Consider the following 27,510-nt stretch of genomic DNA (forward strand, 5'->3'; position numbering starts at 1 on the left):
AATCTCTTTCCACACACTGTACATTCATGCTTTTTCTCCTCTCTGCGAATTTGATTTTCAGCACCCTGGGATGTACCAGAGTTACCCTCCGCCTTCTGCTTTCGTCTCCCCTCTTGCATGCTGCCTCCATCTTGAACCCTCAGCTTCCTTTGCTCCTCCTCCTCTTTGGCTCTTTGTGGTGACACTTCTGATTGTTCTCCTTCTGCCAGAATCCCTTCAACATCTCCTGAAGGAGTAAAAAGGCAAACTGATGAAATGCTAAAGGAGATTCTTCACCCCAATCATTCAGTCTGGACACTGAGATCCAGGTCCCAGGGCCTTCTGGTGGTTCCCTCACTGAGAGAAGTGAAGTTACAGGGAACAAGGCAGAGGGCCTTATGGGTAGTGGTGCCCACCCTGTGGAACGCCCTCTCATCAGATGTCAAATAAACAACTATACAACTTTTAGAAGACATCAGAAGGCAGCCATATATAGGGAAGTTTTTAATGTCTAATGTTTTATTGTGCTTTTATATTTGTTGGAAGCCAGCTAGAGTGGCTGGGGCAACCCAGTCAGATCCGTGGGGTACAAATAATGAAAGTATTAATATTAGTATTATTATTTATTGAGTTTATATACCGCCCTATACCCGGAGGTCTCAGTGTGGTTCACAGAAATGATCACACCATATATAACCAGAATAAAAACAACATCCCAACAACACCCCCCCAAAAGAGCCACATTTGAAAAAGGCTATAGGATGTCAAACATATCAAGCAAAAACCTGGTTAATAAGGAACAACTTTGCATGGCACCAAAGGTGTATACCCCTTCACGGATCACTGCCTTGTCATGGCGAAGGGGCTTGAATAACTAAGAGAAGCTATGACCTATGCCGTGCAGGGCCACCCGAGACAGACAGGTCAGCCAAGAGTTTAGACTAAATGTGATCCACCTGGAGAAGGAACTGGCAACCCACTCCAATATTTTGCCATGAAAGCTCCATGGACATAAAAAAATGAAAAGCTGTAAGAAGTGAGCGTTTCCAAGGCATCCTCTGGTTCATGCGGTCATGGGCAGTCAGACACGACTAAGACGAGTAAACAACAACAAAGGTGGATAAGGAAGGCGCCAGGCGAACTTCCCTGGGGAGAGCATTCCAAAGAAGGGGAGCCATTGCCTAGGTTTAATGCTTTTCCACGGCCAACATCCCTCCATGTCTCCATCTCCATTTCCTGGAACTCACCAGATCTTTCTGAGGGTCCTGGGAGAGAACAGCCAGAGGTTGTGGGGAGGGATGCAGGAGGCAGCCTGACCAGGTCAACCGTCCACCTTCCTCCTTCCATCCCCGCTACGTTTGCAGGATCAGCCTCTTCCATCCTTCCTGAGAAGCTCAGAAGCTGCAGGTTCCTGGGAGGGAGGAAGAAGCAAAGGGAGCCTCAGAGTCCCGGCAGGCATTTTCCTGCTCAATACGATTTGCTGGTGAATAATAACCCAGCCAAGCTGTGGAGCTCCAACTTGCAGTTTCTTTGGTAAAAGAGGAGCACCTTCCTCCTGGGCCCCAACAGCTGAGGAAAGTGGATTTATGTCTGAAACAGGATCTTCTCCCAACCACCATTAAAAACACCCCTTTCCTCAGAGCATCTCCTTAGCAGGCAGAAAGCCCCACATTCCGTCCCCAGACAGGACTGAGACTCAGCTCCTGAAAACCCCTTGCTCAGGGGGAGCAGGGCTATTTGGGGGCAGCTCACTGGGCTTGGAGCCCCCAGATCTGCTGCAGCAGTTCATTTTACAGCTAATGGTTCTCCTTTTCCCATCCTTAAAGTCTTCCTTCCTTCATCTCCCCCAACACCTTGGTTCCTTCCTAGGGCTGGTCTGCTATACAGAGAGACTGCGCCCTCCTTGGGTGCCTTCCTCCTGAACCCCAAAGGCATCTTAAGAAGGAAAAAAAGAGTCCATGCCTCGTAGTGTTGAAATGAGTTTACAGCTGATCCTGCCGTCTCTACCCAACATTGACCCCTCTTTCTGCAAAACATCAACGCCTCCCTCCTCCTCTTCCCAGAGCTCTCCTGCCTCCTTTCCTTTGTGGGGTTTCCTGCCCCACCCTAAAACTCCCTCTCCCCCCCCCCGCCTTGCCTTCTTGCCTTGCTCTCCTCCTGGGGCGCCCCTGCACCCCTTAAAGCCTTTTGCACTCATCGCAGCTCTTTGGGGGCTGAATTGGGGGTGTAGCCCCATGCATTTTCCCTCCCATCGCTGCCTCTTTGCAAAACCGCCTTCTTCAAGAGGCCTTCTCTCCTGCAAAGCCCCCCTACCCCCAAAAAACCAACCTTGCAAAAAGCACAGTCTTCCGAGCTGCAAAATTTTCTCCTCTCAGCTTTTCAAATACAGGAGGATGTAACAAACTGAGGAAGAAGTGACACTTTCCGCCTCCCCCTGGAAGTCCTCTGTCACAATATAATCGCTGCCTTTAACCATGGAACGGCCAGTGTCTCTCCCACCCCCCACCCGAACTGTATGGTGCTGGGGACATTGCGGATTCTGCCTATGGGACCCCACAAAGCGCCCCCTCATAGCGAGCTTGATAATGAGCCCTTACCAGTGTTTGGTTGCATTAATTTGGACCTTTCATCCACTTGCGTCCAGTCTCCCAGCTTGGAGTATACCAGGGGGCCAGTCGGGGTCCACAAAGTGGAAGAGGGCACTCAGGAATATTAATATGATTATTAGTAGCATTGCTAGTAGTATTATCATTGTTAGCCTGTCTGTATAAGGCCTCAGCCACACTTGGACTTTGAAGGTGGACTTGGAAGTTGCTTGTTTCTCCTTTTTGTTTAAAACCTCTTCTGCCCAGAACTGCTCTTGCAGAAACTGCTGTTTAATTGAAACACAAATAATTTAAAATGTGTGTGTTGGGGGTGGTGGTGTTATTGGGTTGTTTTTGTTTGTGTTTCGATTATGCCCTTCCATTGGGATAATATGTCTTGCCCCCATACAAAGGGTAAAAGACCTATGTATGTATTATTTTAGCGGAATTACACACAGAATGCATTATGGGAAATGTAAATATTCGGGGAAATAACCTTTGCAAAAGCGTGTGCATTAGGAGAAATCAGCACCAAAATGCTGGCCAATTTTCAAGAGCTCCATTTAAAAATAATAAGAGGTGAAAATCTGAATAAAGTGACGACTAGAAAAAGGAGACACAGAAAAAAGCTTACATTGAAACGGTTTCCCTAATAGGGTTTTTTTTTTTAATCCCTCCCGCAGGACCCCCACTCTCCGCTCCCCAAGTTATCATATATGATGATATTATGACGCACCTCCAGCGCCTCCGCGAGGAAGGACAGCCGTTGCCAGGAGCAGCATCTCCCTCGGGAAAGCGGGACAGGAAGCGGAAGCTCCTATTCTCCCGACAGTCTTTCCCCCCCCCTCCACTCTAGGAATCTCCGCTCTGTCGCTGCTGCTCTTAACCGTTTCGGGGCCGAGCGGCAGGAGCCTCTGGGCTGCTCCGGGCAGAGAGCGAGGGGAGGCGGTCGCCGCGCCTCCGGAAAGCTCTGCTGGATCAAAAAAGTTTTATTTTTATATTTTTATTTTATAAAAACATTTTATTTCCAATTTTCAAAAGTGTTTTTTCAGAGTCCTCAAAGCATTGCCATTCCTTCCTTAATTTCTGCTTTGAGTGGTGTCTTATGGCTTCCGTTAGTTTGTCCAAGTCTATAAATTCACACAATCCAGTCTTCTTTTGTGGGGATAATGTCCCCTTTCCAATTTTTAGCAAGTAATAATCTGGCTGCAGCTATGACATATAAGAATAACCTTTTGTTATCCTGTGGTGTGTCCTTTCCTATAATGCACATTATGTATGCCTCTGGATTTTTTTTAAATAGGAGAATCTTTTTTAGCTCTTTATGGATACACCCCCCAAAATTTATTAATTTTCTCACAGTGCCACCATACATGTATCATTGTTTCCTCTGAATTATTGCATTTCCAACATTGCTTGGATTTGAGTTTATGTATCTTGGCTAGTTTGGAAGGTGTCTTATACCACCTGTATAACATTTTCATTAAGTTTTCCTTGAGAGTAAAGCAGGCAGTAAATCTGATATCTAACCTCCAGAGTCTCTGCCACTGTTCCATCTCTTTTGTGGAATGGATGTGCTGGGCCCATTTAACAATTACATCCTTTACTTCCTCGTCTTTTAGATCCCATTCCAATAACAGGTCACAAGTTTTAGATAATAATTTTTTGTCATTTCGTACTAATACTTTTTGTAATTTGGATTCCTCTTTCCCAAAGCCAATTTTCTTTTATCTGAATTAAAAACGTTGCTCGATTGGTGATATTGAAGCCAATCGGTGAGGGAGTGACTTATCTCTCCGAATGTTTTCAATTTCAGAGATCCTTGGTCATCTTTTAATAGTTGACTATAGGTTGCCCAATTTCCCTCCATATTTACTTGTTTGACTGCAGAAGCCTATACTGGGGACAGCCACCATGGCGTTTGGGGTTCTAATAACGGTTGGTATTTTGTCCACAGTTTATAAAGAGCATTTCTGACTATATGATTAGTGAACACTGGTTTTCTAACTTTGCAGTCACGTTTTACCATGAAGCAAGAATCTTGCCACAAGGGCAAACCAAATGCTGCAGCCCCAATTGCCAGGCATTTCTTTGTACTTAGATAGCATCTTTGATCCAACCCAGGAGTTGGTAAACAACTTGGTTCTGGGGTTAGGATGCTAAATCCTACCTCCCTGCTATCTTCTGTTTCATGACTTCCTGTTCCTGGCCATCTATCCTGTCCCTTTGATGTGTGGGAATGCAAGAAACTTTCTTGGGTTCTTTTATGGGTCTTTGTTAACATGATCTCAACCATGTGGAGACTTCTGGAGGTGTGCTGGTTTAATCTGACTGGATGGTTTGAACTCTGTGACGTGTTTTCCTTTGGTTAATAAAACACCCTGGTGGGAGTTCAGGGGGGAGCATTCTTCTCTCCTTCTGACTCTTGCCAAGAGGCTTCCTGGTTCAAGCGCTGGCTCTGTGTCTTTCTTTCTCAAATTCCTTTCTCACTTGCACTCATGCAAACAAATGTGAAACCCCACAGAACACTCTGTGGACTTTGACCTTATTGTAGCCAAGGTATGCATGCCATCTATACCTGTTGTTGCAACTCTCCAAATCAAGTATACCTGTTTTCTCTAACAAGATCCAATCCTTAATCCAACATAGGCACGAGGCTTCGAAATATGTTCCTAAATCGGGGAGTGCGAAACCTCCCCTTTCTTTTTTGTCCATCAGTAATTTGTATTTTATGCGGGGTTTCTTACCCTGCCATATGAACCTTTTCAGATCTCTCCGGCAATCGTCAAAGTATTCTGGAAAGCAATTTTAACAACAAAATGCTTTGCAAACAAGTCACAGTGAGCTACCATTGGTTCTACCACCTCCTTCGGGCCAGCCTGTAAAAGGCCCAGTACAACTCGGAAAAGGATGCAATGGAGGCAGCTGCCTTCACTGCCACTAGGTAGACTCAATAGTGAGCCCTTACCAGTGTCTGGTTGCATAATTCGGATCTTTCATCCACTTGTGTTCAAGCCATCTCCTAGCTACTTTCCTCCCCCTAAGGCTAAGCTCTGGAGTATACCAGGGGGGCAAAGGGGTTCCTTAAACTGGGAGAGGGCACTCAGGGGTGATCGTGCCAATAGCCTGTGACAACCCCCCAAAGCTGTTTGGAATCCCACTGGATTCATCAGCTTCTGAGGGCAGACCTTCCTTACAGGTCCCCCGGTTCTGTGGAGGGAAAAAGGTGCTGACACCCTAAATCTCAACAGGAAGTGATCTGAGCATGATGAGGGACTGATGTCAATGTCCCCAACCTTCAAATCACCCTCTTCTTGCCCAATCAAGAAAACAAGGTCTAGAGTCCGGCCTGCCATGTGTGTTTGGCTGGTGAAATGTTGGGACAGCCATAAACTGGCAATCCACTCCAATATTTTGCCATGAAAGCTCCATTTCTTCTTATTTTTCCCTCCTAATTCTATAATTAGTTCATAAATGTTACATCAAACCTGCTAATGTTTTGACCTTTTCACAGTGTTGCTTACAAGAGTCTATAAAGTTTTCCCATTCTGGACAGTAAGAGCTGTTTGACAGTGGAATTTGCTGCCAAGGAGTGTGGTGGAGTCTCCTTCTTTGGAGGTCTTTAAGCAGAGGCTTGACAGCCATCTGTCAGGAATGCTTTGATGGTGTTTCCTGCTTGGCAGGGGGTTGGACTGGATGGCCCTTGTGGTCTCTTCCAACTCTATGATTCTATGATTCTATGATTGATTTCTTTCTCATCTTGGTGTCTGATCTTCACAGTAGTTTAGCCATTTCCGCATAGTCATCTTAGTTATCCATTCTTCTTTCATTGGGACCTTGACTTCTTTCCCCATGTGGGCTAGTAGCATTCTGGGCGCTGTAGTCGCATAAACAGTCTCTTTTGCTTCCTTGGCAATTCAAAAGACCTTTCATTGCCTACAGACAGCCACCCAATCTCAAACAACACAATAATACAGCAAGTGGACTTAACATGGACACTGGTTACCATAGTCTGCAATAAACCCAGATGCCAACTTTGCTGCCACATACACCTAGACAACACCATTACTGGCCCCAACAACATCAAACATACCATCATAGGAGAACAATTTAATCTCCCAGGACATTCTATACAAGATCTCAAAGTAACTGTCTTATTATAAAATAATTTCAGAAATGGACTGGAAAGAAGTGGCTGAATTGCAACTAATCACCAAACTTAGAACCATGGAGAGACCTGGTGTGAATAGAGACATTGGATTCTTATCTCATTATACACGATAAAGCTATTTTTAGCCATCTCACCCCCTTGCTTTTTCCTGTAAGACCAATTGCAGTCGTTAACAGTCTCAACAGGTTTACCACACCTATCAGCCTATCACCCATTCCCACCACCCTTCTGAGTAATACCCCTCCCCACCCTCTCTCTCTCTATATATATAAGGGTCTGCTGACTTCTGTTTCAGTTTATCTGAAGAAGTGTGCATGTACATGAAAGCTCATACCAATAACAAACTTAGTTGGTGCTACTGGAAGGATTTTTAAAAATTTTGTTATAACATTAAACATTTTTTTAAGTTCATTGTATATCGTTTTACTTTTTTACATGTCCACCACGTATGGTGTTAAAAATTTATTTCCAGCATAAATTAGAGGTATCTTTATACATTTTAGCAAGCTTTCCTGGAGTCAAATACTATCGGTACATCATCTTCATATAATTTTCTTTTAATGAACTACATGCCGTGAATTTTAAAATCTCTTTCACAGCTTTCCCCATAATTCAAGTGGTATATTGGCTTTGTGGTAGTGAGAATGCCTGAATCTCTGGCACCGAGTATCTGAGCTGAGGGCGTCCCCATCCAGGAGGGTCTTCATAGCCCTTTCCAATATCTCCCAAGTGGGGCAGTTGGGGGATTTGGACAGCAGCTTCCAATATGCCTGAAGGGTTGTCCAACCCCCCTCCCATGCACAGCCTCTTTTTCCATTCTTTCCAGGTTCTGCTTTAAGGCAAAGGCTGGCCAAGGGAGCGTGGACCTCAAGGGGGCTGAGCCAGAGGTGGGGGGGGGGGGACCTCAGGTCCTGCTCCAAACAGCTCTGGGTTGGAGCAGGATCTGGCCCCAGCCTCCCTGCCTGCTTCCTTCCATGCATCCAATCTCTGCAGCCTCTCTTCTGCAAAAGGACCAAGCACAAGGCAAGAGGGAGGAGGGGCACTTGCTCTGGAGGACCAAGCTGCTCCTCCAGTTTCCTGCCTCTCTAGGATTCCTGCAATTCATATTTAACCCTTTGAAGACCAGGCAGCTGGGGTGGAAAGAAATCTCTCCCTTCTGGGGACTCTGATCTCTACCTTCACAATGTTGGGACTTCTTAGGCAGCAGTGAGAGGCAGTGTAGTGTAGTGGTTAGAGTGCTGCTCTATGGTCTTGGGAGACCAGGGATCAAATTCCCCACCAGGTGGCCATGGGGCCACTCAATGCCTCTCAGCCTAGCCTGCCTCACAGGGTTGTTGTAGGGGATTAAAGGAGGAGAGGAAGGACCATTTATTAATATGCTACCTCCAGCTCCTTGGAGGAAAAGGCAGGATATTGAATTGAAGAATTGTAAAATTGGAATGGATTCCGATGCTCATCTAGTCCAACCCCCCATATATTTGTGGGGGTTGTTTTCATTTTTATTATGTATTTTTTGGTTTTATATCTTGATTTTATTCTGAGAGCCCTGCATATAGGATGGTTTATAAATTCATACAACAACAGCAACAACAACAACAATAGGGCATTGGGACGATTTTATTTTGTTTTTTTTAAGATTGCATGTTTGTGTCTGGGCAGCTGCCATATAACAGTGTAGTTGGAAGGGACCACAAAGGTCCTATAGTCCAAACCCCTGCAATGCAGGAATTTCAGCTAAAGCATCCCTGGCAGATTGCCATCCAACCTCTGCTCAAAAACCTCCAAGGAAGAAGAGACCGTTCACTGTGATGGAACTGTATCTGAGCCAGATGGCACTCTTAGTGAGGAAAGGATCTGTAACATCCAAGACCTTTTGGGAAATCCTGCAGAGTTCAGGCAAGCAGATAGGAAGGAAAAGCATCATTTCCTCTTTCACTGCATTTAACCCTCAGGGGACCAAAATCTCTTTTGCCTGGGGAATCCACAAACTGAATTTATCCGCTTTTCCCTGAAATTAAGCACCTGTTGGGAACAGTAGGACTGACTCATGAGAAAACCTGCACCCAAGCAAGTTGTAAACAGCTCCTTAGGAATTGCATACTTGTTTTGCTATTACATCTTTTGTACGGGTTTATTATTTTGTTCCCTAAAATTCACATGCAGCTTTACTATACATATATGTTTGGGATTTTTTAAATCCACGGTTCAGGAAAAATAAAACAATGACAATATGCAGATGAAGGTGAAGAAACACAAACCCTGAAACCCTTTAACCTATTAACACTCTAGACACAGGCTTGAAAATCAAGCCTTCAGTACTGTTCTCATTTCTCTCTTGACTGCACATTGTGGTTTAGTATCCAGTATGTTTTTCAACAGTATTTGTTTATTAGAGGTATTATCTGAGGGGCTGTACTCTCATTGCATCTACTTTACATATGTCAACCGAATACCAGTGAATGCATTTGTTTCTATGAAAAATATCAGATCAATTCACACCATGAAAAGAAAATAGAATTATGTTGTTGTTTAGTTGGGTCCGACTCTTCGTGACCCCATGGACCAGAGCAGGCCAGGCATGCCTATCCATCACTGCCTCCCGCAGTTTGGTCAAACTCATATTAGTAGCTTCCTGAGTCCAACCATCTCGTCCTCTGTCGTCCCCTTCTCCTTGTGCTCTCAGTCTTATAGCTATGTAAAATTAACTCTGATAAGGAGAACAACATGTAACACAGCCACTAAAAGGAATAAAAATTTTAATGGAAGCAAGTTCTAATTCTGAACACAATCATTGGCTTACTCTCTGTAGGAGTTATTTGATATGATTAAAGATCTTCCCACACTCCAACTTTTCTGTTTTCCTTGTACGAGTATAAGTGGAGCCGTATTTGCCCCTACGGGTTCTCACAGTTGCGCCCGGTGAGAAAACATGGAAGCAGAAAAGACACCTGTGGCTGCTGGCTTCAGAGAGAGAAAGATTTGTTTTCTGCATGCAGAGTTACTGCGGTGTTCAGAAAGCCAAGCAAGTACAAAAAAGTCAATTTTCAGACAGTTCTTATAGACAGTTCCCTGACTCTGCCTCTTGTACATCCTTGTCCATTTAAGGAACATTTCCTGTTGTACATATAAGGCAAAAGGACATTTAGCCCTGAGTTGGTTCATGCGCACTCCAGCAAGGCCATCCTATCTCTGACCAAGACAACAATTCCTCTCTGTGCAAGAACAGTTACTCTCTGTGCAAGGTCGATGTTCTACTGTTATCTCCAGACTCTTAGTCATTGCTGGCCAGAAAGAAGTGCAATGCAGATCAAAGTTCACAGCTTTACAGAGAGGTTTCCTAAAGAAAAACTTAAAAAGTTCTTTTATACTTCTGGACTAACAATACATTCAGGTAAATATATACAGGTTAGCTAATTAACCCTTTAACTTTTCAGTTTAGTAAGGGAGTCCTTGCCACGAAAGTTCTTTGCATTGGCCCAAGATTTCTAAGATTTCCTCCCTGTATGAGTTCTTTGGTGTCTAGTACGGCTACTACTGACACTGAAGCTTTTACCACACTCCGAACATGTATACGGTTTTTCTCCTGTGTGAGTTCTTTGATGTAACGTAAGGGAGCCGCTGCAACTGAAGCTCTTTCCACACTCCAAGCATTTATAAGGTTTCTCTCCTGTGTGCACTCTTTGATGCACGGTAAGGTCCCAACTGTGGCTGAAGCTCTTTCCACACTCCAAACATATATATCGTTTCTCCCCTGTATGAATTCTTTGATGTCGGGAAAGGGAGCCGAGTTCACCAAAACTCTTGCCACATTCCCAGCATTTATAAGGTTTGCTGCCTCGATGAGTCTGTTGATGTTGAGTAAGTCCACTGATCTGAGTGAAGCTCTTTCCACACTCAGAACATGTATGCGGTTTCTCCCCTGTATGAATTCGTTGATGCATGGTAAGGTTGAAACTGTAGCTGAAGCTCTTTCCACACTCCAAACATGTATAGGGTTTCTCTCCTGTATGAGATCTTTTATGTGATGTAAGACTACAATTGTTACTGAAGCTCCTTCCACACTCTGAACATGTATACAGTTTCTCCCCTGTATGAGTTCTTTGGTGCTTAGTAAGGGTACCACTGTGACTGAAACTCCTTCCACACACTGAACATGTATAAGGTCTCTCCCCTGTATGAGTTCGTAGATGCAAGATAAGGGAACAACTGTGACTGAAGCTCTTTTGACATTCAAAACATTTATAACGTTTCTCTCCTGTATGAGTTCTTTGATGTGAGATAAGGCCACTACTTCGACTGAAGCTCTTTCCACACTCGGAACATGTATGCGGTTTTTCCCCTGTATGAGTTCTTTGATGCGAGGTAAGGCCACCACTTTGAGTGAAGCTCTTTCCACACTCTGAACATGTATAAGGCTTCTCCCCTGTATGAGTTCTTTGATGCGCGGTAAGCTGGCCACTCCGACTGAAGCTTTTTCCACACTCGGAACATGTATACGGTTTCTCCCCTGTATGAGTTCGTTGATGCGACGTAAGGCTGTGACTATGACTGAAGGTCTTTCCACACTCGGAACACGTATACGGTTTCTCCCCTGTATGAGTTCTTCGGTGTCTCTTATGGGAACTCCTGTCACTGAAGCTCTTTCCACACACTGTGCATGTATACGGTTTCTCCCCTGTGTGCACTCTTTGATGAGAAGTAAGATTTGAGCAACTGCCCAATCTCTTTCCACACACTGTACATTCATGCTTTTTCTCCTCTCTGCAAATTTGATTTTCACCACCCTGAGATGTACCAGAGTCACTCTCCGCCTTCTGCTTTCGTCTCCCCTCTTGCATGCTGCTTCCATCTTGAACCCTTAGCTTCCTTTCCTCCTCCTCCTCTTTGGCTCTTTGTGGTGACACTTCTGATTGTTCTCCTTCTGCCAGCATCCCTTCAACATCTCCTGAAGGAATAAAAAGGCAAACTGATGAAATGCTAAAGAAGATTCTTCACCCAAGATGCCATGAGCAGCATCTCCCTCAGGAAAGTGGGACGGGAAGCGGAAGCTCCTATTCTCCCAACAGCCTTACTTCCCCCCCCCTCCGCTCTAGGAATCTCCGCTCTGTCGCCGCTGCTCTTAACCGTTTTGGGGCCGAGCGGCAGGAGCCTCTGGACTGCTCCGGGCAGAGAGCGAGGGGAGGCAGTCGCTGCGCCTCCGGAAAGCTCTGCTGGATCAAAAAAAGTTTTATTTTTATATTTTTATTTTATAAAAACATTTTATTTCCAATTTTCAAAAGTGTTTTTTCAGAGTCCTCAAAGCATTGCCATTCCTTCTTTAATTTCTTCTTTGACTGGTGTCTTATGGCTTCCGTTAGTTTGGCCAGTTCTATAAATTCACACAATCCAGTCTTCTTTTGTGGGGATAATGTCCCCCTTCCAATTTTTAGCAAGTAATAATCCGGCTGCAGCTATGGCATATAAGAATAACCTTTTGTTATCCTGTGGTGTGTCCTTTCCTATAATGCACATTATGTATGCCTCGGGATTTTTTTTTAAATAGGAGCATCTTTTTTAGCTCTTTATGGATACACCCCCCAAAATTTATTAATTTTTCTCACAGTGTCACCATACATGTATCGTTGTTTCCTCTGAATTATTGCATTTCCAACATTGCTTGGATTTGAGTTTATGTATCTTGGCTAGTTTGGAAGGTGCCTTATACCACCTGTATAACATTTTCATTAAGTTTTCCTTGAGAGTAAAACAGGCAGTAAATCTGATATCTAACCTCCGGAGTCTCTGCCACTGTTCCATCTCTATTGTGGAATGGAAGTGCTGGGCCCATTTAACCATTACATCCTTTACTTCCTCGTCTTTTAGATCCCATTCCAGTAACATGTCACAAGTTTTAGATAATAATTTTTTGTCATGTCGTACTAATACTTTTTGTAATTTGGATTCCTCTTTCCCAAAGCCAATTTTCTTTTATCTGAATTAAAAACGTCGCTCGATTGGTGATATTGAAGCCAATTAGTGAGGGAGTGCCTTATCTCTCCGAATGTTTTCAATTTCAGAGATCCTTGGTCTTCTTTTAATAGTTGACTATAGGTTGCCCAATTTCCCTCCATATTTATTTATTTGACTGCAGAAGCCTCTACTGGGGACAGCCACCATGGCGTTTGGGGTTGTAATAACGATTGGTATTTTGTCCACACTTTATAAAGAGCATTTCTGACTATATGATTAGTGAAAACTGGTTTTCTAACTTTGCAGTCACGTTTTACCATGAAGCAAGAATCTTGCCACAAGGGCAAACCAAATGCTGCAGCCCCAATTGCCAGGCATTTCTTTGTACTTAGATAGCATCTTTGATCCAACCCAGGAGTTGGTAAACAACTTGGTTCTGGGGTTAGGATGCTAAATCCTACCTCCCTGCTATCTTCTGTTTCATGACTTCCTGTTCCTGGCCATCTATCCTGTCCCTTTGATGTGTGGGAATGCAAGAAACTTTCTTGGGTTCTTTTATGGGTCTTTGTTAACATGATCTCAACCATGTGGAGACTTCTGGAGGTGTGCTGGTTTAATCTGACTGGATGGTTTGAACTCTGTGACGTGTTTTCCTTTGGTTAATAAAACACCCTGGTGGGAGTTCAGGGGGGAGCATTCTTCTCTCCTTCTGACTCTTGCCAAGAGGCTTCCTGGTTCAAGCGCTGGCTCTGTGTCTTTTTTTCTCAAATTCCTTTCTCACTTGCACTCATGCAAACAAATGTGAAACCCCACAGAACACTCTGTGGACTTTGACCTTATTGTAGCCAAGGTATGCATGCCATCCATACCTGTTGTTGCAACTCTCCAAATCAAGTATACCTGTTTTCTCTAACAAGATCCAATCCTTAATCCAACACAGGCACGAGGCTTCGAAATAGGTTCCTAAATCGGGGAGTGCGAAACCTCCCCTTTCTTTTTTGTCCACCAGTAATTTGTATTTTATGCGGGGTTTCTTACCCTGCCATATGAAGCTTTTCAGATCTCTCCGGCAATCGTCAAAGCATTCTGGAAAGCAATTTTAACAACAAAATGCTTTGCAAACAAGTCACAGTGAGCTACCATTGGTTCTACCACCTCCTTTGGGCCAGCCTGTAAAAGGCCCAGTACAACTCGGAAAAGCTCTGCAAGATGACATAATGAGGATGCAATGGAGGCAGCTGCCTTCCCTGCCACTAGGTAGACTCAATAGTGAGCCCTTACCAGTGTCTGGTTGCATAATTCGGATCTTTCATCCACTTGTGTTCAAGCCATCTCCTAGCTAGTTTCCTCACCCTAAGGCTAAGCTCTGGAGTATACCAGGGGGCCAAAGGGGTTCCATAAAGTGGGAGAGGGCACTCAGGGGCGATCGTGCCAATAGCCTGTGTCAACCCCTCAGAGCTGTTTGGAATCCCACTGGATTCATCAGTCTCTGAGGGCAGACCTTCCTTACAGGACCCCCGTCTCTGCGGAGGGGAAAAGGTGCTGACACCCTAAATCTCAACAGGAAGTGATCGGAGCATGACGAGGGACTGATGTCAATGTCCCCCACCTTCAAATCACCCTCTTCCTGCCCAATCGAGAAAACAAGGCCTAGAGTCCGGCCTGCCATGTGCGTTGGGCTGGTGACATGTTGGGACAGCCTCATGGTTTTCATGGCAGCCATAAAGTCCTGAGCCGCCCCAGAGCCAGCTGCTTCGGCATCGATGTTGAAGTTTCCCAGAATTAGCAGTCTGGGAATCCCTAACACTGCCTCTGAGACCAGCTCCGTCAGCTCAGGCAGGGAGACTGCTGGGCAGCGAGGCAGATGGTAAACCAGCAGAATCCCTAATCTGTCCCGATTGCCCAAAGCCAGGAACACACACTCTAGATTCACACATCCCGAACTGGACAGAGAGCCTGGAGATAGAGAATCTCTACAGACCACAGCAACTCCCCCTCCCCCACCCTTGAGTCTGGCCTGATGCTGCACTGAGTGGGCACAGCTGGGTGAGACCAACTCCACCCTGTTCACCCACCCAGGTTTCAGTGATACAAGCCAGATCAGCCTCCTCATCCATAATCAGATGATGGATGAGGGAGATTTTATTCTTGGCTGACTTGGTGTTCAACATCAGGGCTGCCTGATATGACAACCACAATTCCCCAGGATGGGGGGGGCTGTGCCGTGTGTCTCTTACCCAGCCTGCCCCTCCTCCCACACCACCCCCCCACCTACCCAGAACCACTGAAACTGGGCCTCTCCCTGCTCCTTCCCTCCCAGGCATATCCCACAAAATGCCCTTATAACTGTTAGAAACAGTTTAAACACTAAAAAACAAACAAGCCCAATTTAAAAGCATATAAAAAACAGGCTCTCAGCAGGATGGTATCTTTTATCTCTCACAGCCCAGAGCTCTGGCCCTTAGTGCTTTCCCTCTGCCAACATCCCTCCATGTCCCCATATCCATTCCCTGGAACTCACCAGATCTCTCTGAGGGTCCTGGGAGAGAACAGCCAGAGGTTGTGGGGAGGGATGCAGGAGGCAGCCTGACTAGGTCAACCGTCCATCTTCCTCCTTCCATCCTCGCTAGGTTTGCAGGATCAGCCTCTTCCTTCCTTCCTGAGAAGCTCAGAAGCTGCAGGTTCCTGGGGGGGAGGAAGAAGCAAAGGGAGCCTCAGAGTCCCAGCAGGCATTTTCCTGCTCAAGACCATTTGCTGATGAATAATAACCCAGCCAAGGTGTGTAGCTCCCACATGCAGTTTCCTTGGTAAAAGAGGGGCACCTTCCTCCTGGATCCAAACAGCTGAGGCAAGTGGAGTCATGCCTGAAAGAGGATCTTCTTCCCACCACTATTAAAAACACCCCTTTCCTTTTTGCCAGCCTGGAGCTGTGACACGGCTGCCTCCCTCTGTTCCTCCTCCTCCTGCAACCCCACTTTAGGGAAGGGGCTGTAGTTCGAGGGCAGAGCATCTCCTCAGCAGGCAGAAAGCCCCAGATTCCGTCCCAAGGCAGGGCTGAGACTCAGCTCCTGAAAACCCCTTGCTCAGGGGGAGCAGGGCTATTTGGAGGCAGCTCACTGGGCTTGGAGCCCCCAGATCTGCTGCAGCAGTTCATTTTACAGCTAATGGTTCAACTCTTCCCATCCTTAAAGTCTTCCCTCCTTCATCTCTCCCAACACCTTGGTTCCTTCCTAGGGCTGGTCTGCTATACAGAGAGACTGCGCCCTCCTTGGGTGCCTTCCTCCTGAACCCCAAAGGCATCGAAGACGAAAAAAGAGTCCATGCCTCGTAATGTTGAAATGAGTTTACAGCTGATCCTGCCGTCTCTACCCAGCATTGACCCCTCTTTCTCCAAAACATCAACGCCTCCCTCCTCCTCTTCCCAGAGCCCTCCTGCCTCCTTTCCTTTGTGGGGTTTCCTGCCCCACCCTAAAACTCCCTCTCCCTCCCCCCGCCTTGCCTTCTTGCCTTGCTCTCCTCCTGGGGCGCCCCTGCACCCCTTAAAGCCTTTTGCACTCATCGCAGCTCTTTGGGGGCTGAATTGGGGGTGTAGCCCCACGCATTTTCCCTCCCCCCTCGCTGCCTCTTTGCAAAACCACCTTCTTCAAGAGGCCTTCTCTCCTGCAAAGCCCCCCTCCCCCCAAAAAACCAACCTTGCAAAAGGCACAGTCTTCCGAGCTGCAAAATTTCCTCCTCTCAGCTTTTCAAATGCAGGAGGATGTAACAAACTGAGGAAGAAGTGACACTTTCCGCCTCCCCCTGAAAGTCCTCTGTCATAATATAATCGCTGCCTTTAACCCTTGAAGGGCCATTGTCTCTCCCACCCCCCACCCGAACTGTATGGTGCTGGGGACATTGCGGATTCTGCCTATGGGACCCCACAAAGCGACCCCCTCATAGCGAGCTATGGCTGGTTCTACCACCTCCTTTGGGCCAGCCTGTAAATGGCCCCTTACAACCCAGAAAAAAACTCTGCCAGACGACATAATGAGGATGCAATGGAGGCAGAAAACTCTGCTTTCTTTGCTGCCTTCCCTGCCACTAGGTAGGTTGGATAATGAGCCTTTACTAGTGTTTGGTTGCATAATTTGGATCTTTCATCCACTTGCGTCCAGTCTCCCAGCTTGGAGTACACCAGGGGGCCAGTCGGGCTCCACAAAGTGGGAGAGGGCGCTCAGGAGTATTATTATTAGTAGTAGTAGCATTACTAGTAGTATTATCATTATTAGCCTGTCGGTATAAGGCCTCAGCCACACTTGGACTTTGAATGTGGACTTGGAAGTTGCTTGTTTCTCCTTTTTGTTTAAAACCTCTTCTGCCCAGAACTGCTCTTGCAGAAACTGCTGTTTAAAATGTGTTTGTTGGGGGGGTGTTATTGGGTTGTTTTTGTTTGTGTTTCGATTATGCCCTTCCATTGGGAAAATATGTCCTGCCCCCATACAAAGGGGGAAAGACCTATGTATTATTTTAGCGGAATTACACACAGAATGCATTATGGGAAATGTAAATATTCGTGGAAATAACCTTTGCAAAAGCGTGTGCATTAGGAGAAATGCTGGCCAATTTTCAAGAGCTCCATTTAAAAATAATAAGAGGTGAAAATCTGGATAAACTGACGACTAGAAAAAGGAGACACAGAAAAAAACTTACATTGAAATAAGCATAGGTTGTTTTTTTTTTATCCCTCCCGCAGGACCCCCACTTTCCCCTCCCCAAGTTATCATATATGATGATATTATGACGCACCTCCAGCGCCTCCACGAGGAAGGACAGCCGTCGCCATCAGCAGCATCTCCCTCGGGAAAGCGGGACAGGAAGCGGAAGCTCCTATTCTCCCGACAGTCTCCCCCCCCCGCTCTAGGAATCTCCGCTCTGTCGCCGCTGCTCTTAACCGTTTCGGAGCCGAGCGGCAGGAGCCTCTGGGCTGCTCCGGGCAGAGAGCGAGCGGAGGCGGGCGCCTCGCCTCCGGAAAGCTCTGCTGGATCAGCTGCACGGCGTCCCAAAAAGGTTTTCTTTATTTTTATATTTTTATTTTATAGAAACATTTTATTTCCAATTTTCAAATTAACAGCAGTTCCCGTTTTGGTATATAGATATCCAATCCAAATTTGCAATAGATGACTAGTTTTATTCTCCTTACATATAATTATATATCTCCAATTAATTTCTTATTTTTCCCTCCTAATTCTATAATTAGTTCATAAATGTTACATCAAACCTGCTAATGTTTTGACCTTTTCACAGTGTTCCTTAGAAGAGTCTATAAAGTTTTCCCATTCTTGATTGATTTCTTTCTCATCTTGGTGTCTGATCTTCACGGTAGTTTAGCCATTTCGGTATAGTCAGTCTTCTTAGTTATCTATTCTTCTTTCATTGGGACCTTGACTTCTTTCCCCATGTGGGCTAGTAGCATTCTGGGCGCTGTAGTCGCATAAATAGTCTCTCTTGCTTCCTTGGCAATTCAAAAGACCTTTCATTCCCTACAGACAGCCACCCAAACTCAAACAACACAATAATACAGCAAGTGGACTTAACATGGACACTGGTTACCATAGTCTGCAATAAACCCAGATGCCAACTTTGCTGCCACATACACCTGGACAACACCATTAGTGGCCCCAACAACATCAAACATACCATCATAGGAGAACAATTTAATCTCCCAGGACACTCTATGTTGTTCAGTCGTTCAGTCGTGTCCGACTCTTCGTGACCCCAACCATGGACCAGAGCACGCCAGGCACGCCCATCCTTCACTGCCTCTCGCAGTTTGGCCAAACTCATGTTAGTAGCTTCGAGAACACTGTCCAACCATCTCATCCTCTGTCATCCCCTTCTCCTTGTGCCCTCCATCTTTCCCAACATAAGGGTCTTTTCTAGGGAGTCTTCTCTTCTCATGAGGTGGCCAAAGTACTGGAGCCTCAACTTCAGGATTTGTCCTTCTAGTCAGCACTCAGGGCTGATTTCTTTGAGAATGGATAGGACACTGTATACAAGATCTCAAAGTAACTGTCTTATTACAAAATAATTTCAGAAATGGACTGGAAAGAGAAGCTACTGAATTGCAACTTTTTACCAAATTTAAAACCAAGGAGAGATGTAGTGTGAATAGAGACATTGGATTCTTACCTCATTATACGTGATAAAGCTATTTTTAGCCATCTCACCCCCTTGCTTTTTCCTGTAAGACCAATTGCAGTCGTTAACAGTCTCAACAGGTTTACCACACCTATATCACCCATTCCCACCACTCTTCTGAGTAATACCCCTCCCCACGCTCTCTCTCTATATAAGGGTCTGCTGACTTCTGTTTCAGTATATCTGAAGAAGTGTGCATGTACATGAAAGCTCATACCAATAACAAACTTATTGGTGGTACTGGAAGGATTTTTGAAAATTTTATTATAACGTTAAACATTTTTTTAAGTTCATTGTATAGCATTTTACTTTTTTACACGTCCACCATGTATGGTGTTAAAAATGTAGATTCCTTATCCATACATTTCCAGCATAAATTAGAGGTATCTTTATACATTTTAGCAAGCTTTACTGGAGTCAAATACCATCGGTACATCTTCTTCATATAATTTTCTTTTAGTGAACTACATGCCGTGAATTTTAAAATCTCTTTCCACAGCTTTCCCCATAATTCAAGTGGTATATTGGCTTCGTGGTAGTGGGAATGCCTGAATCTCTGACACCGAGTATCTGAGCTGAGGACGTCCCCATCCAGGAGGGTCTTCATAGCCCTTTCCAATATCTCCCAAGTGGGGCAGTTGGGGGATTTGGACAGCAGCTTCCAATATGCCTCAAGGGTTGTGCACCCCCCCTCCATGCACAGCCTCTTTTTCTATTCTTTCCAGGTTCTGCTTTAAGGCAAATACTGGCCAAGTGAGTGTGGACCACAAGGGGGCTGAGGCAGAGGTGGGGGAACCTCAGGTCCTGCTCCAAACAGCTCTGGGTTGGAGCAGGATCCGGCCCCAGCCTCCCTGCCAGCTTCCTTCCATGCATCCAACCTCTGCAGCCTCTCTTCTGCAAAAGGACCAAGCACAAGGCAGGAGGGAGGAGGGGCACTTGCCCTGGAGGACCAAGCTGGTCCCCCAGTTTCCTGCCTCTCTAGGATTCCTGCAATTCATCTTTAACCCTTTGAAGACCAGGCAGCTGGGGTGGAAAGAAATCTCTCCCTTCTGGGAACTCTGATCTCTACTTTCACTATGTTGGGACTTCTTAGGCAGTGGTGAGAGGCAGTGTGGTATAGTGCTTAGAGTGCTGGAGTATGGCCTTGGGAGACCAGGGATCAAATTCCCCACTGGGTGGCCATGGGGTCACTCAATGCCTCTCAGCCCAGCCTACCCCGCAGGGTTTTTGTAGGGGATTAAAGGAAGATTCAAATTCAAATTTATTGCAGCTATAAGCCCATAAAAACATAAAATATGGAATATATGACATAAAATTACAGCAAACTATAGACCCTGGAGTCATAGGGAAACAAACCACAGCACAAATACAAGTTTTAAAATTGCAACCAGGGAGCAGAAAACAAAAGTATTAGTGGTTGTGTAGTTGGCCACAGCGCCTTTTTTGAGATATGACAGAGTTTAGAAACCTTTCCACCTGCAAGGTTTTATAGGAGTCATTGTCTTGCAGGAGTAAGGCAAGGTGTGACTCAGCTGGTGCACCTGTAAGTTTCTGAGTTATTGGTCTTAGTAATTTTGCCCAAGCCTCACTATGCAGGGAACAGATAAAGATTATATGATGGAGAGATTTCGTCGACTGTTTATCACAATCACAGAAGGCAGAAACTAGGCCCTTGGAAAATCTATGTCTCAGGACATTAGAAGGAAAGACATTAAACCTCGCTTTGGTGAAAGCGAATCGGTGCCCAGCAGTGGAGAGGGAGGATAGGTATAGAGGGACATGATGAAGAGAGAAGAACCATGTATTAATATGCCACCTTCAGCTCCTTGGAGGAAAAGGCAGGATATTGATGTTGTAGCGTGGGGTTAGTGATTTCAGTAAGTGATTTCAGCTTTCTGACATAGCAGGCAGGAGACAGCTTCTTCATGTAACACTATTCAGGCAAACAAGACTAAAGACTGAGGAGAGGGAAGCTACATTTATAGGGACAGAAAACTGGCTAGAAAGGATACATTTTGGAGGGAACAATCTCAAGCAATCACAAAGCTGCCTTTTGGTGGGAACCAATAAGATTGAGGATCCAAATGCAGCAGCTTAAATAAACCAATAGATTCTTACAAGCAATCACATTGTGATGGAACTGTATCTGAGCCAGGTGGCACTCCTAGTGAGGAAAGGATCTGTAACACCCAAGACCTTTTGGGAAAGCCTGCAGACTTCAGGCAAGCAGATCGGAAGGAAGAGCATACTTTCCTCTTTCACTGCATTTAACACTCAGGGGACCAAAATCGCTTCTGCCTGAGGAATCCCCAAACTGAATTGATATGCTTTTCCCTGAGATTAAGCACCTGTTGGGAACAGTAGGACTGACTCCTGAGAAAACCTGCACCCAAGCGAGTTGTAAACGGCTCCTTAGGAATTGCATACTTGTTTTGCTATTACAGCTTTTGTACGCATTTATTATTTTGTTCCCTAAAATTCACATGCAGCTTTACTATACATATATGTTTGGGATTTTTTAAATCCACAGTTCAGGAAAAATAAAACAATGACATTATCAGTAAAAAAAAGTTAAAATGACTATTTTATTTTTAAAAAATAATTAAAATAAACGATAAAACCCGGATTAAAACACAGTGAAAGCGACTGCCACATATCAATTGGCAGTGAGTTCCGAAGTTGGGTGCAGATATTCTTCAATTTTTTGACTGCCCTGTTGTGCAAATCCGGTACATCGCATTTCCAAAATTAATTTCCTAACGAGTTGCATGTGCACAGAGAAACAAGATCCCTACAACGAACCTAGGATTCCTGGCTCAGATCCTGGCATTCCTGTGGTATTCAGCAGCAAACCCGGCCTTAAGGATTTGCTTGCCTGCTTGCCCTCTTGCCCATGTGCCTGGTGGGAAAATGGGCAACCTTTGGCACAGGAAGTAGCAGAGCACCAAACAGACACTTTGGATTCTGCGCAGGCTCTCTGACAGTGGTGAGGAACAGCTTGTGCAAGCCTTATAGTGAATGACACACATACAGGGGAGGCTGGGGGACACCAGTGGGCAGCTTCTGACAAGGCAGCAAAGATAGCGGCATGAGCAGAGACACAGAAGCTCAGCAAGGCAGGGGGAGAGACATCATGAGAGCAAGATGGCCGTTTGCTCCCTGAACTCCTCTCTTATCAGAGCTACGAAAGATCCAATCTACAATTTAATCAGCACAGTTCATGTCCGTATCCTCACCTTTCACTAGAGCAGGATTCCCAAACTTGGGTCTCCGGTTCTTCTTGACTACAACTCCCATCTCCCCCAGCTAGCAGTGGTAAGGGATGATGGGAATTGTAGTCCAAACACAGGTAGAGACCCAAGCTTGGGAAAGCCTGCACTAGGGTATCTAGGGCAATTGTTTTCCTAACACAGGAATTTGTTACATTTCTGTGCAAATATATCTTAAAAACTGCATTAAAGTGTTCAGTTTTTAGCACTGTCTGCTGGATGAGGTTGGATTTCCTTTTGAGGTTGGGTTCAGCAGCTCTCTGCCCAAGAATTCCCAGATAAGGCTTCTGCCTTATCATGGGAAGAGCAAGCATTTTAGTGAATGACAGACTTATGGGGGGGACCAGAGCACAATCATTGGTTTACTCTCTGTAGGAGTTACCTGTATTTGATATGAATAAAGATCTTCCCACACCCAACCCTTTCCAAGATATTTTCCTTGTATGAGTTCTTTACTGTTTAGTAAGGGAGCCCTTGTCACTGAAGTTCTTTCCATACACCAAACATTTTTAAGATTTGCTCCCTGTATGAGTTCTCTGGTGTCTAGTAAGGTGACTCCTGTTCCTGAAGCTCTTTCCACACTCGGAACATTTATATGGTTTGTCCCCGGTGTGAGTTCTTTGATGCAACATAAGGGAGCTACTGCAAATGAAGCTTTTTCCACACTCTGGACATGTATACGTTTTCTCTCCTGTATGCGTTCGCTGGTGCAACATAAGGGAGCTACCACGACTGAAGCTCTTCCCGCACACCAAGCATTTATAAGGTTTCTCTCCTGTGTGCACTCTTTGATGCAACGTAAGGGTGCCATTCTGAGTGAAGCTCTTTCCACACTCCAAACATGTATATCGTTTCTCCCCTATATGAATTTTTTGATGCAAGGAAAGGGAGTCGATGCGACTGAAGCTGTTGCCACATTCCCAACATTTATAAGGTTTGCTGCCTCGATGAGTTTGTTGATGTCTAGTAAGCGCACTGCTGTGACTGAAGCTCTTTCCACACTCAGAACATGTATACGGTTTCTCCCCTGTATGAATGTGTTGATGCAAAGAAAGGTCACTACTTTGAGTGAAGCTCTTTCCACACTCTGAACATGTATATGGTTTCTCCCCTGTATGAGATCTTTGGTGCAAGGTAAGGCCACTACTTTGAGTGAAGCTCTTTCCACACTCTGAACATGTATAAGGTTTCTCCCCTGTATGAGATCTTTGATGCAATGTAAGGTGACCACTGTGACTAAAGCTCTTTCCACACTCCAAACATTTATACGGTTTCTCTCCAGTGTGTACTCTTTGATGTGTGGTCAGAGTTGAGAGACTACCAAATCCCTTTCCACACACAGTACATTCATGCTTTTTCTCCTCTCTGCAAATTTGATTTTCAACACCCTGAGATGTACCAGAGTCACCCTCCGCCTTCTGCTTTCGTCTCCCCTCTCGCCTGCTGCCTCCATCTTGTGCCCCCAACTTCCTTTGCTCCTCCTCCTCTTTGGCTCTTTGTGGTGACACTTCTGATTCTTCCCCTTCTGCTAGCATCCCTTCAACATCTCCTGGTGGAATAAAAAGGCAAACTGATGAAATGCGAAACAAGGCAGCAATGAAAGGGGAAAGAGCAACAGGCATCCATTGGAGAAGATGGGTTAAGTTTGCTGGTCTATTACCTGCACTCTCAGGTATTTGATCAGCAGAGTTCAGGTCCAAAATATCACCTTTCACTAGAGTATGTGGGGCGGGAAAAATAGTAGTGGAAGGGAGAGCTGGGGGAGAACACAGTATACATGTTTTTCAACAACATTTATTCATAAGATGCTAAAAGCAGTTAAAATAAAATCAACCCAAGACCACATTACAACTAAACATTGACACGAATATCAAAATGTTGCACAATGAATCCATTACCAGTGTTATCAAATCATCACCATCCTTTAATATTTATATCCCACCTATCTGGCTGGGTTTCCCCAGCCACTCTCGGCGGCTTACAGCACATAAAAAAATTGTTAAAAACTTAGACATTAAAATTTTTCCTATACAGAGTTGCGTTCAGATGTCTTCTAAATTCAGAAAGTTGTTTATTTCATTGGTGTCCAATGGGAGGGCATCCCACAGGGCGGGTGCCACTACTGAGAAGGCCCTCTGCCTGGTTCCCTGTAACCCAAACCACAATGAACATAACCGGCTGATTATCACAACGCTAGTATCTTATTTATTCATCATCATCAAATGAAGTATAAAGTTCAACTAAAAGATCAGAGGAACCACTCGATCAACCACTTAATAAGTGTTGCAATACAGAAACACAAACATACATGAAGGTCTATTCCACTTTATACTTCATTTGATGGTGATGATAGAATAAATAAGACATTAGATTAGTGAGAATCAGCCAGTTGCATTCATTGTGGTTAGAGTTCTATCTTGCACGTAGCCTAGGGTTTATTGTGGTTCCCTGTAACCTCACTTCTCACAGTGAGGGAACCACCAGAAGGCCCTCGGAGCTGGACCTCAGTGTCCAGGCTGGACGATGGGAGTGGAGGCGCTCCTTCAGGTAGAATATTTCTGGCCACGCATACAAGGGTTGGTGAGAGACTTGTAACCAGTGGACAGCGTGATCTGAGAGGCTATACTCTCATTGCAAAGATCTACTTTATATATGTCAACAGAATACAAGCCTGGTAATATCAAGGAGAAATTCACAACAGATTAACAAATCTTTGGGAAGGGAGAAATATTCAAGCAACGGTATATGGAAATGATGAATAAATGGAAAATGCGAAATAAAACAGAATACAGCTATGTAAATCTATCTCTGATCAGGAGAATAATCTGCAACACAGCCATTAAAAGGAATAAGAATTCTAATGGAAGCAAATTCTAATGCTGAACACGATCATTGGCTTACTCTCAGTAGGAGTTATTTGATATGATTAAAGATCTTCCTACACTCCAACCTTTCTAAGATGTTTTCCTTGTATGAGTTCTTTACTGTTTAGTAAGGGTGCCCTTGTCACTGAAGTTCTTTCCATACGCCAAACATTTCTAAGATTTCCTCCATGTATGAGTTCTTTGGTGTCTAGTATAGGCTACTACTGCAAATGAAGCTTTTCCCACACTCCGAACATATATACGGTTTCTCTCCTCTATGAATTCTTTGATGTAATGTAAGGGAGCTGCTGAAACTGAAGCTCTTGCCACACTCCAAACATTTATAAGGTTTCTCTCCTGTATGAGTTCTTTGATGCAATGTGAGTTTGCGACCATGACAGAAGCTCTTGCCGCACTCGAAACATTTATAAGGTTTCTCTCCTGTGTGCAGTCTTTGATGCAAGGTAAGGCTGCAACTGTGACTGAAGCTCTTTCCACACTCTGAACATGTATACGGTTTCTCTCCTGTATGAGTTCTTTGATGCAACTTAAGGGAGTTACCACAACTGAAGCTTTTTCCACACTCCAAACATGTATACGGTTTCTCCCCTGTATGAGTTCTTTGATGCGACTTAAGGGAGGAACTGATCCACCTGGAGGAGGAACTGGCAACCCACTCCAGTATCCCTGCCAAGAAAACTCCATGGACAAAGACAACAGGCATATAAAAGTTATGACGCTGGAAGATGAGCCCCTCAGGTCGGAAGGCGTCCAACATGCTACTGGGGAAGAGTGGAGGACAAGTACAAGTAGATCCAGAGCTGATGAAGCGGCTGGGCCAAAGCCGAAAGGACGCTCGGTTGCGGATATGCCTGGAAGCGAAAGGAAAGTCCAATGCTGTAAAGAAAAGTATTGCATAGGAACCTGGAATGTAAGAACCATGAACCTTGGTAAGCTGGATGTGGTCAAAAATGAGATGGCAAGAATAAACATTGACATCCTAGGCATCAGTGAACTAAAATGGACGGGAATGGGCGAATTCAGTTCAGATGACTATCATATCTACTACTGCGGGCAGGAATCCCGTAAAAGAAATGGAGTGGCTCTCATAGTCAACAAAAGAGTGGCGAAAGCTGTACTGGGATGCAATTTCAAAAATGATAGATTGATCTCGATACGAATCCAAGGCAGTCCTTTTAACATCACAGTAATCCAAGTTTATGCACCAACTTCCAGTGCTGAAGAAACTGAAATTGACCAATTCTATGAAGACTTACAACACCTTATAGAAATGACACCAAAGAAGGATGTTCTTCTCATTATAGGGGATTGGAATGCTAAAGTAGGGAGTCAAGAGATAAAAGGAACAACCGGCAAGTTTGGCCTTGGAGTTCAAAATGAAGCAGGGCAAAGGCTAATAGAGTTCTGTCAAGAGAACAAGCTGGTCATCACAAACACTCTTTTCCAACAACACAAGAGACGACTCTACACATGGACATCACCAGATGGGCAACATCGAAATCAGATTGATTATATTCTCTGCAGCCAAAGATGGAGAAGCTCTATACACTCAGCAAAAACAAGACCTGGAGCTGACTGTGGCTCTGATCATCAGCTTCTTATAGCAAAATTCCAGCTTAAACTGAAGAAAGTAGGAAAAACCACTGGGCCAGTAAGATACAATCTAAATCAAATTCCTTATGAATACACAGTTGAAGTGAAAAACAGGTTTAAGGACTTAGATTTGGTGGATAGAGTGCCTGAAGAACTGTGGATGGAGGCTCGTAACATTATACAGGAGGCAGCAACGAAAACCATCCCAACGAAAAAGAAATGCAAGAAAGCAAAGTGGCTGTCCAATGAGGCCTTAAAAATAGCGGTGGAGAGAAGGCAAGCAAAATGCGAGGGAGATAGTGAAAGATACAGGAAATTGAATGCAGATTTCCAAAGAATAGCAAGGAGAGACAAGAGGGCCTTTCTAAACGAACAATGCAAAGAAATAGAGGAAAATAACAGAATGGGAAAAACCAGAGATCTGTTCAAGAAAATTGGAGATATGAAAGGAACATTTCGTACAAAGATTACCACAATTAAGGACAAAAGTGGAAAGGACCTAACAGAAGCAGAAGACATCAAGAAGAGGTGGCAAGAATACACAGAGGAACTATACCAGAAAGATATAGAGGTCTCATACACCCCAGGTAGTGTGGTTGCTGACCTTGAGCCAGACATCCTGGAGAGTGAAGTCAAATGGGCCTTAGAAAGCCTTGCTAACAACAAGGCCAGTGGAAGTGATGATATTCCAGCTGAACTATTTAAAATCCTAAAAGATGATGCTGTTAAGGTGCTACACTCAATATGCCAACAAGTTTGGAAAACTCAGCAGTGGCCAGAGGATTGGAGAAGATCAGTTTACATCCCAATCCCAAAGAAGGGCAGTGCCAAAGAATGCTCTAACTACCGCACAATTGCACTCATTTCACACGCTAGCAAGGTTATGCTTAAAATTCTACAAG

General features: G+C 44.8%; 2 protein-coding genes across 2 annotated transcripts in view; both read right to left on the reverse strand.

The window, feature by feature from the left end:
• The window catches only part of LOC117042510, a 54,187-nt gene that overhangs the window by 20,708 nt on the left and 5,969 nt on the right, over positions 1–27,510 (reverse strand). Inside the window, 4 exon segments of the mRNA XM_033142056.1 lie at positions 6,540–6,549; positions 10,268–11,494; positions 22,636–23,495; positions 25,243–25,647. Coding sequence (XP_032997947.1) covers positions 6,540–6,549; positions 10,268–11,494; positions 22,636–23,495; positions 25,243–25,647 — 2,502 coding nt within the window.
• The window catches only part of LOC117042511 (zinc finger protein 208-like), a 76,135-nt gene that overhangs the window by 1,489 nt on the left and 47,136 nt on the right, over positions 1–27,510 (reverse strand). The gene's annotated exons all lie outside the window — the stretch shown is intronic.

This window comes from Lacerta agilis, chromosome 2 (assembly GCF_009819535.1).
Source record: "Lacerta agilis isolate rLacAgi1 chromosome 2, rLacAgi1.pri, whole genome shotgun sequence".
NCBI lineage: Eukaryota > Metazoa > Chordata > Lepidosauria > Squamata > Lacertidae > Lacerta > Lacerta agilis.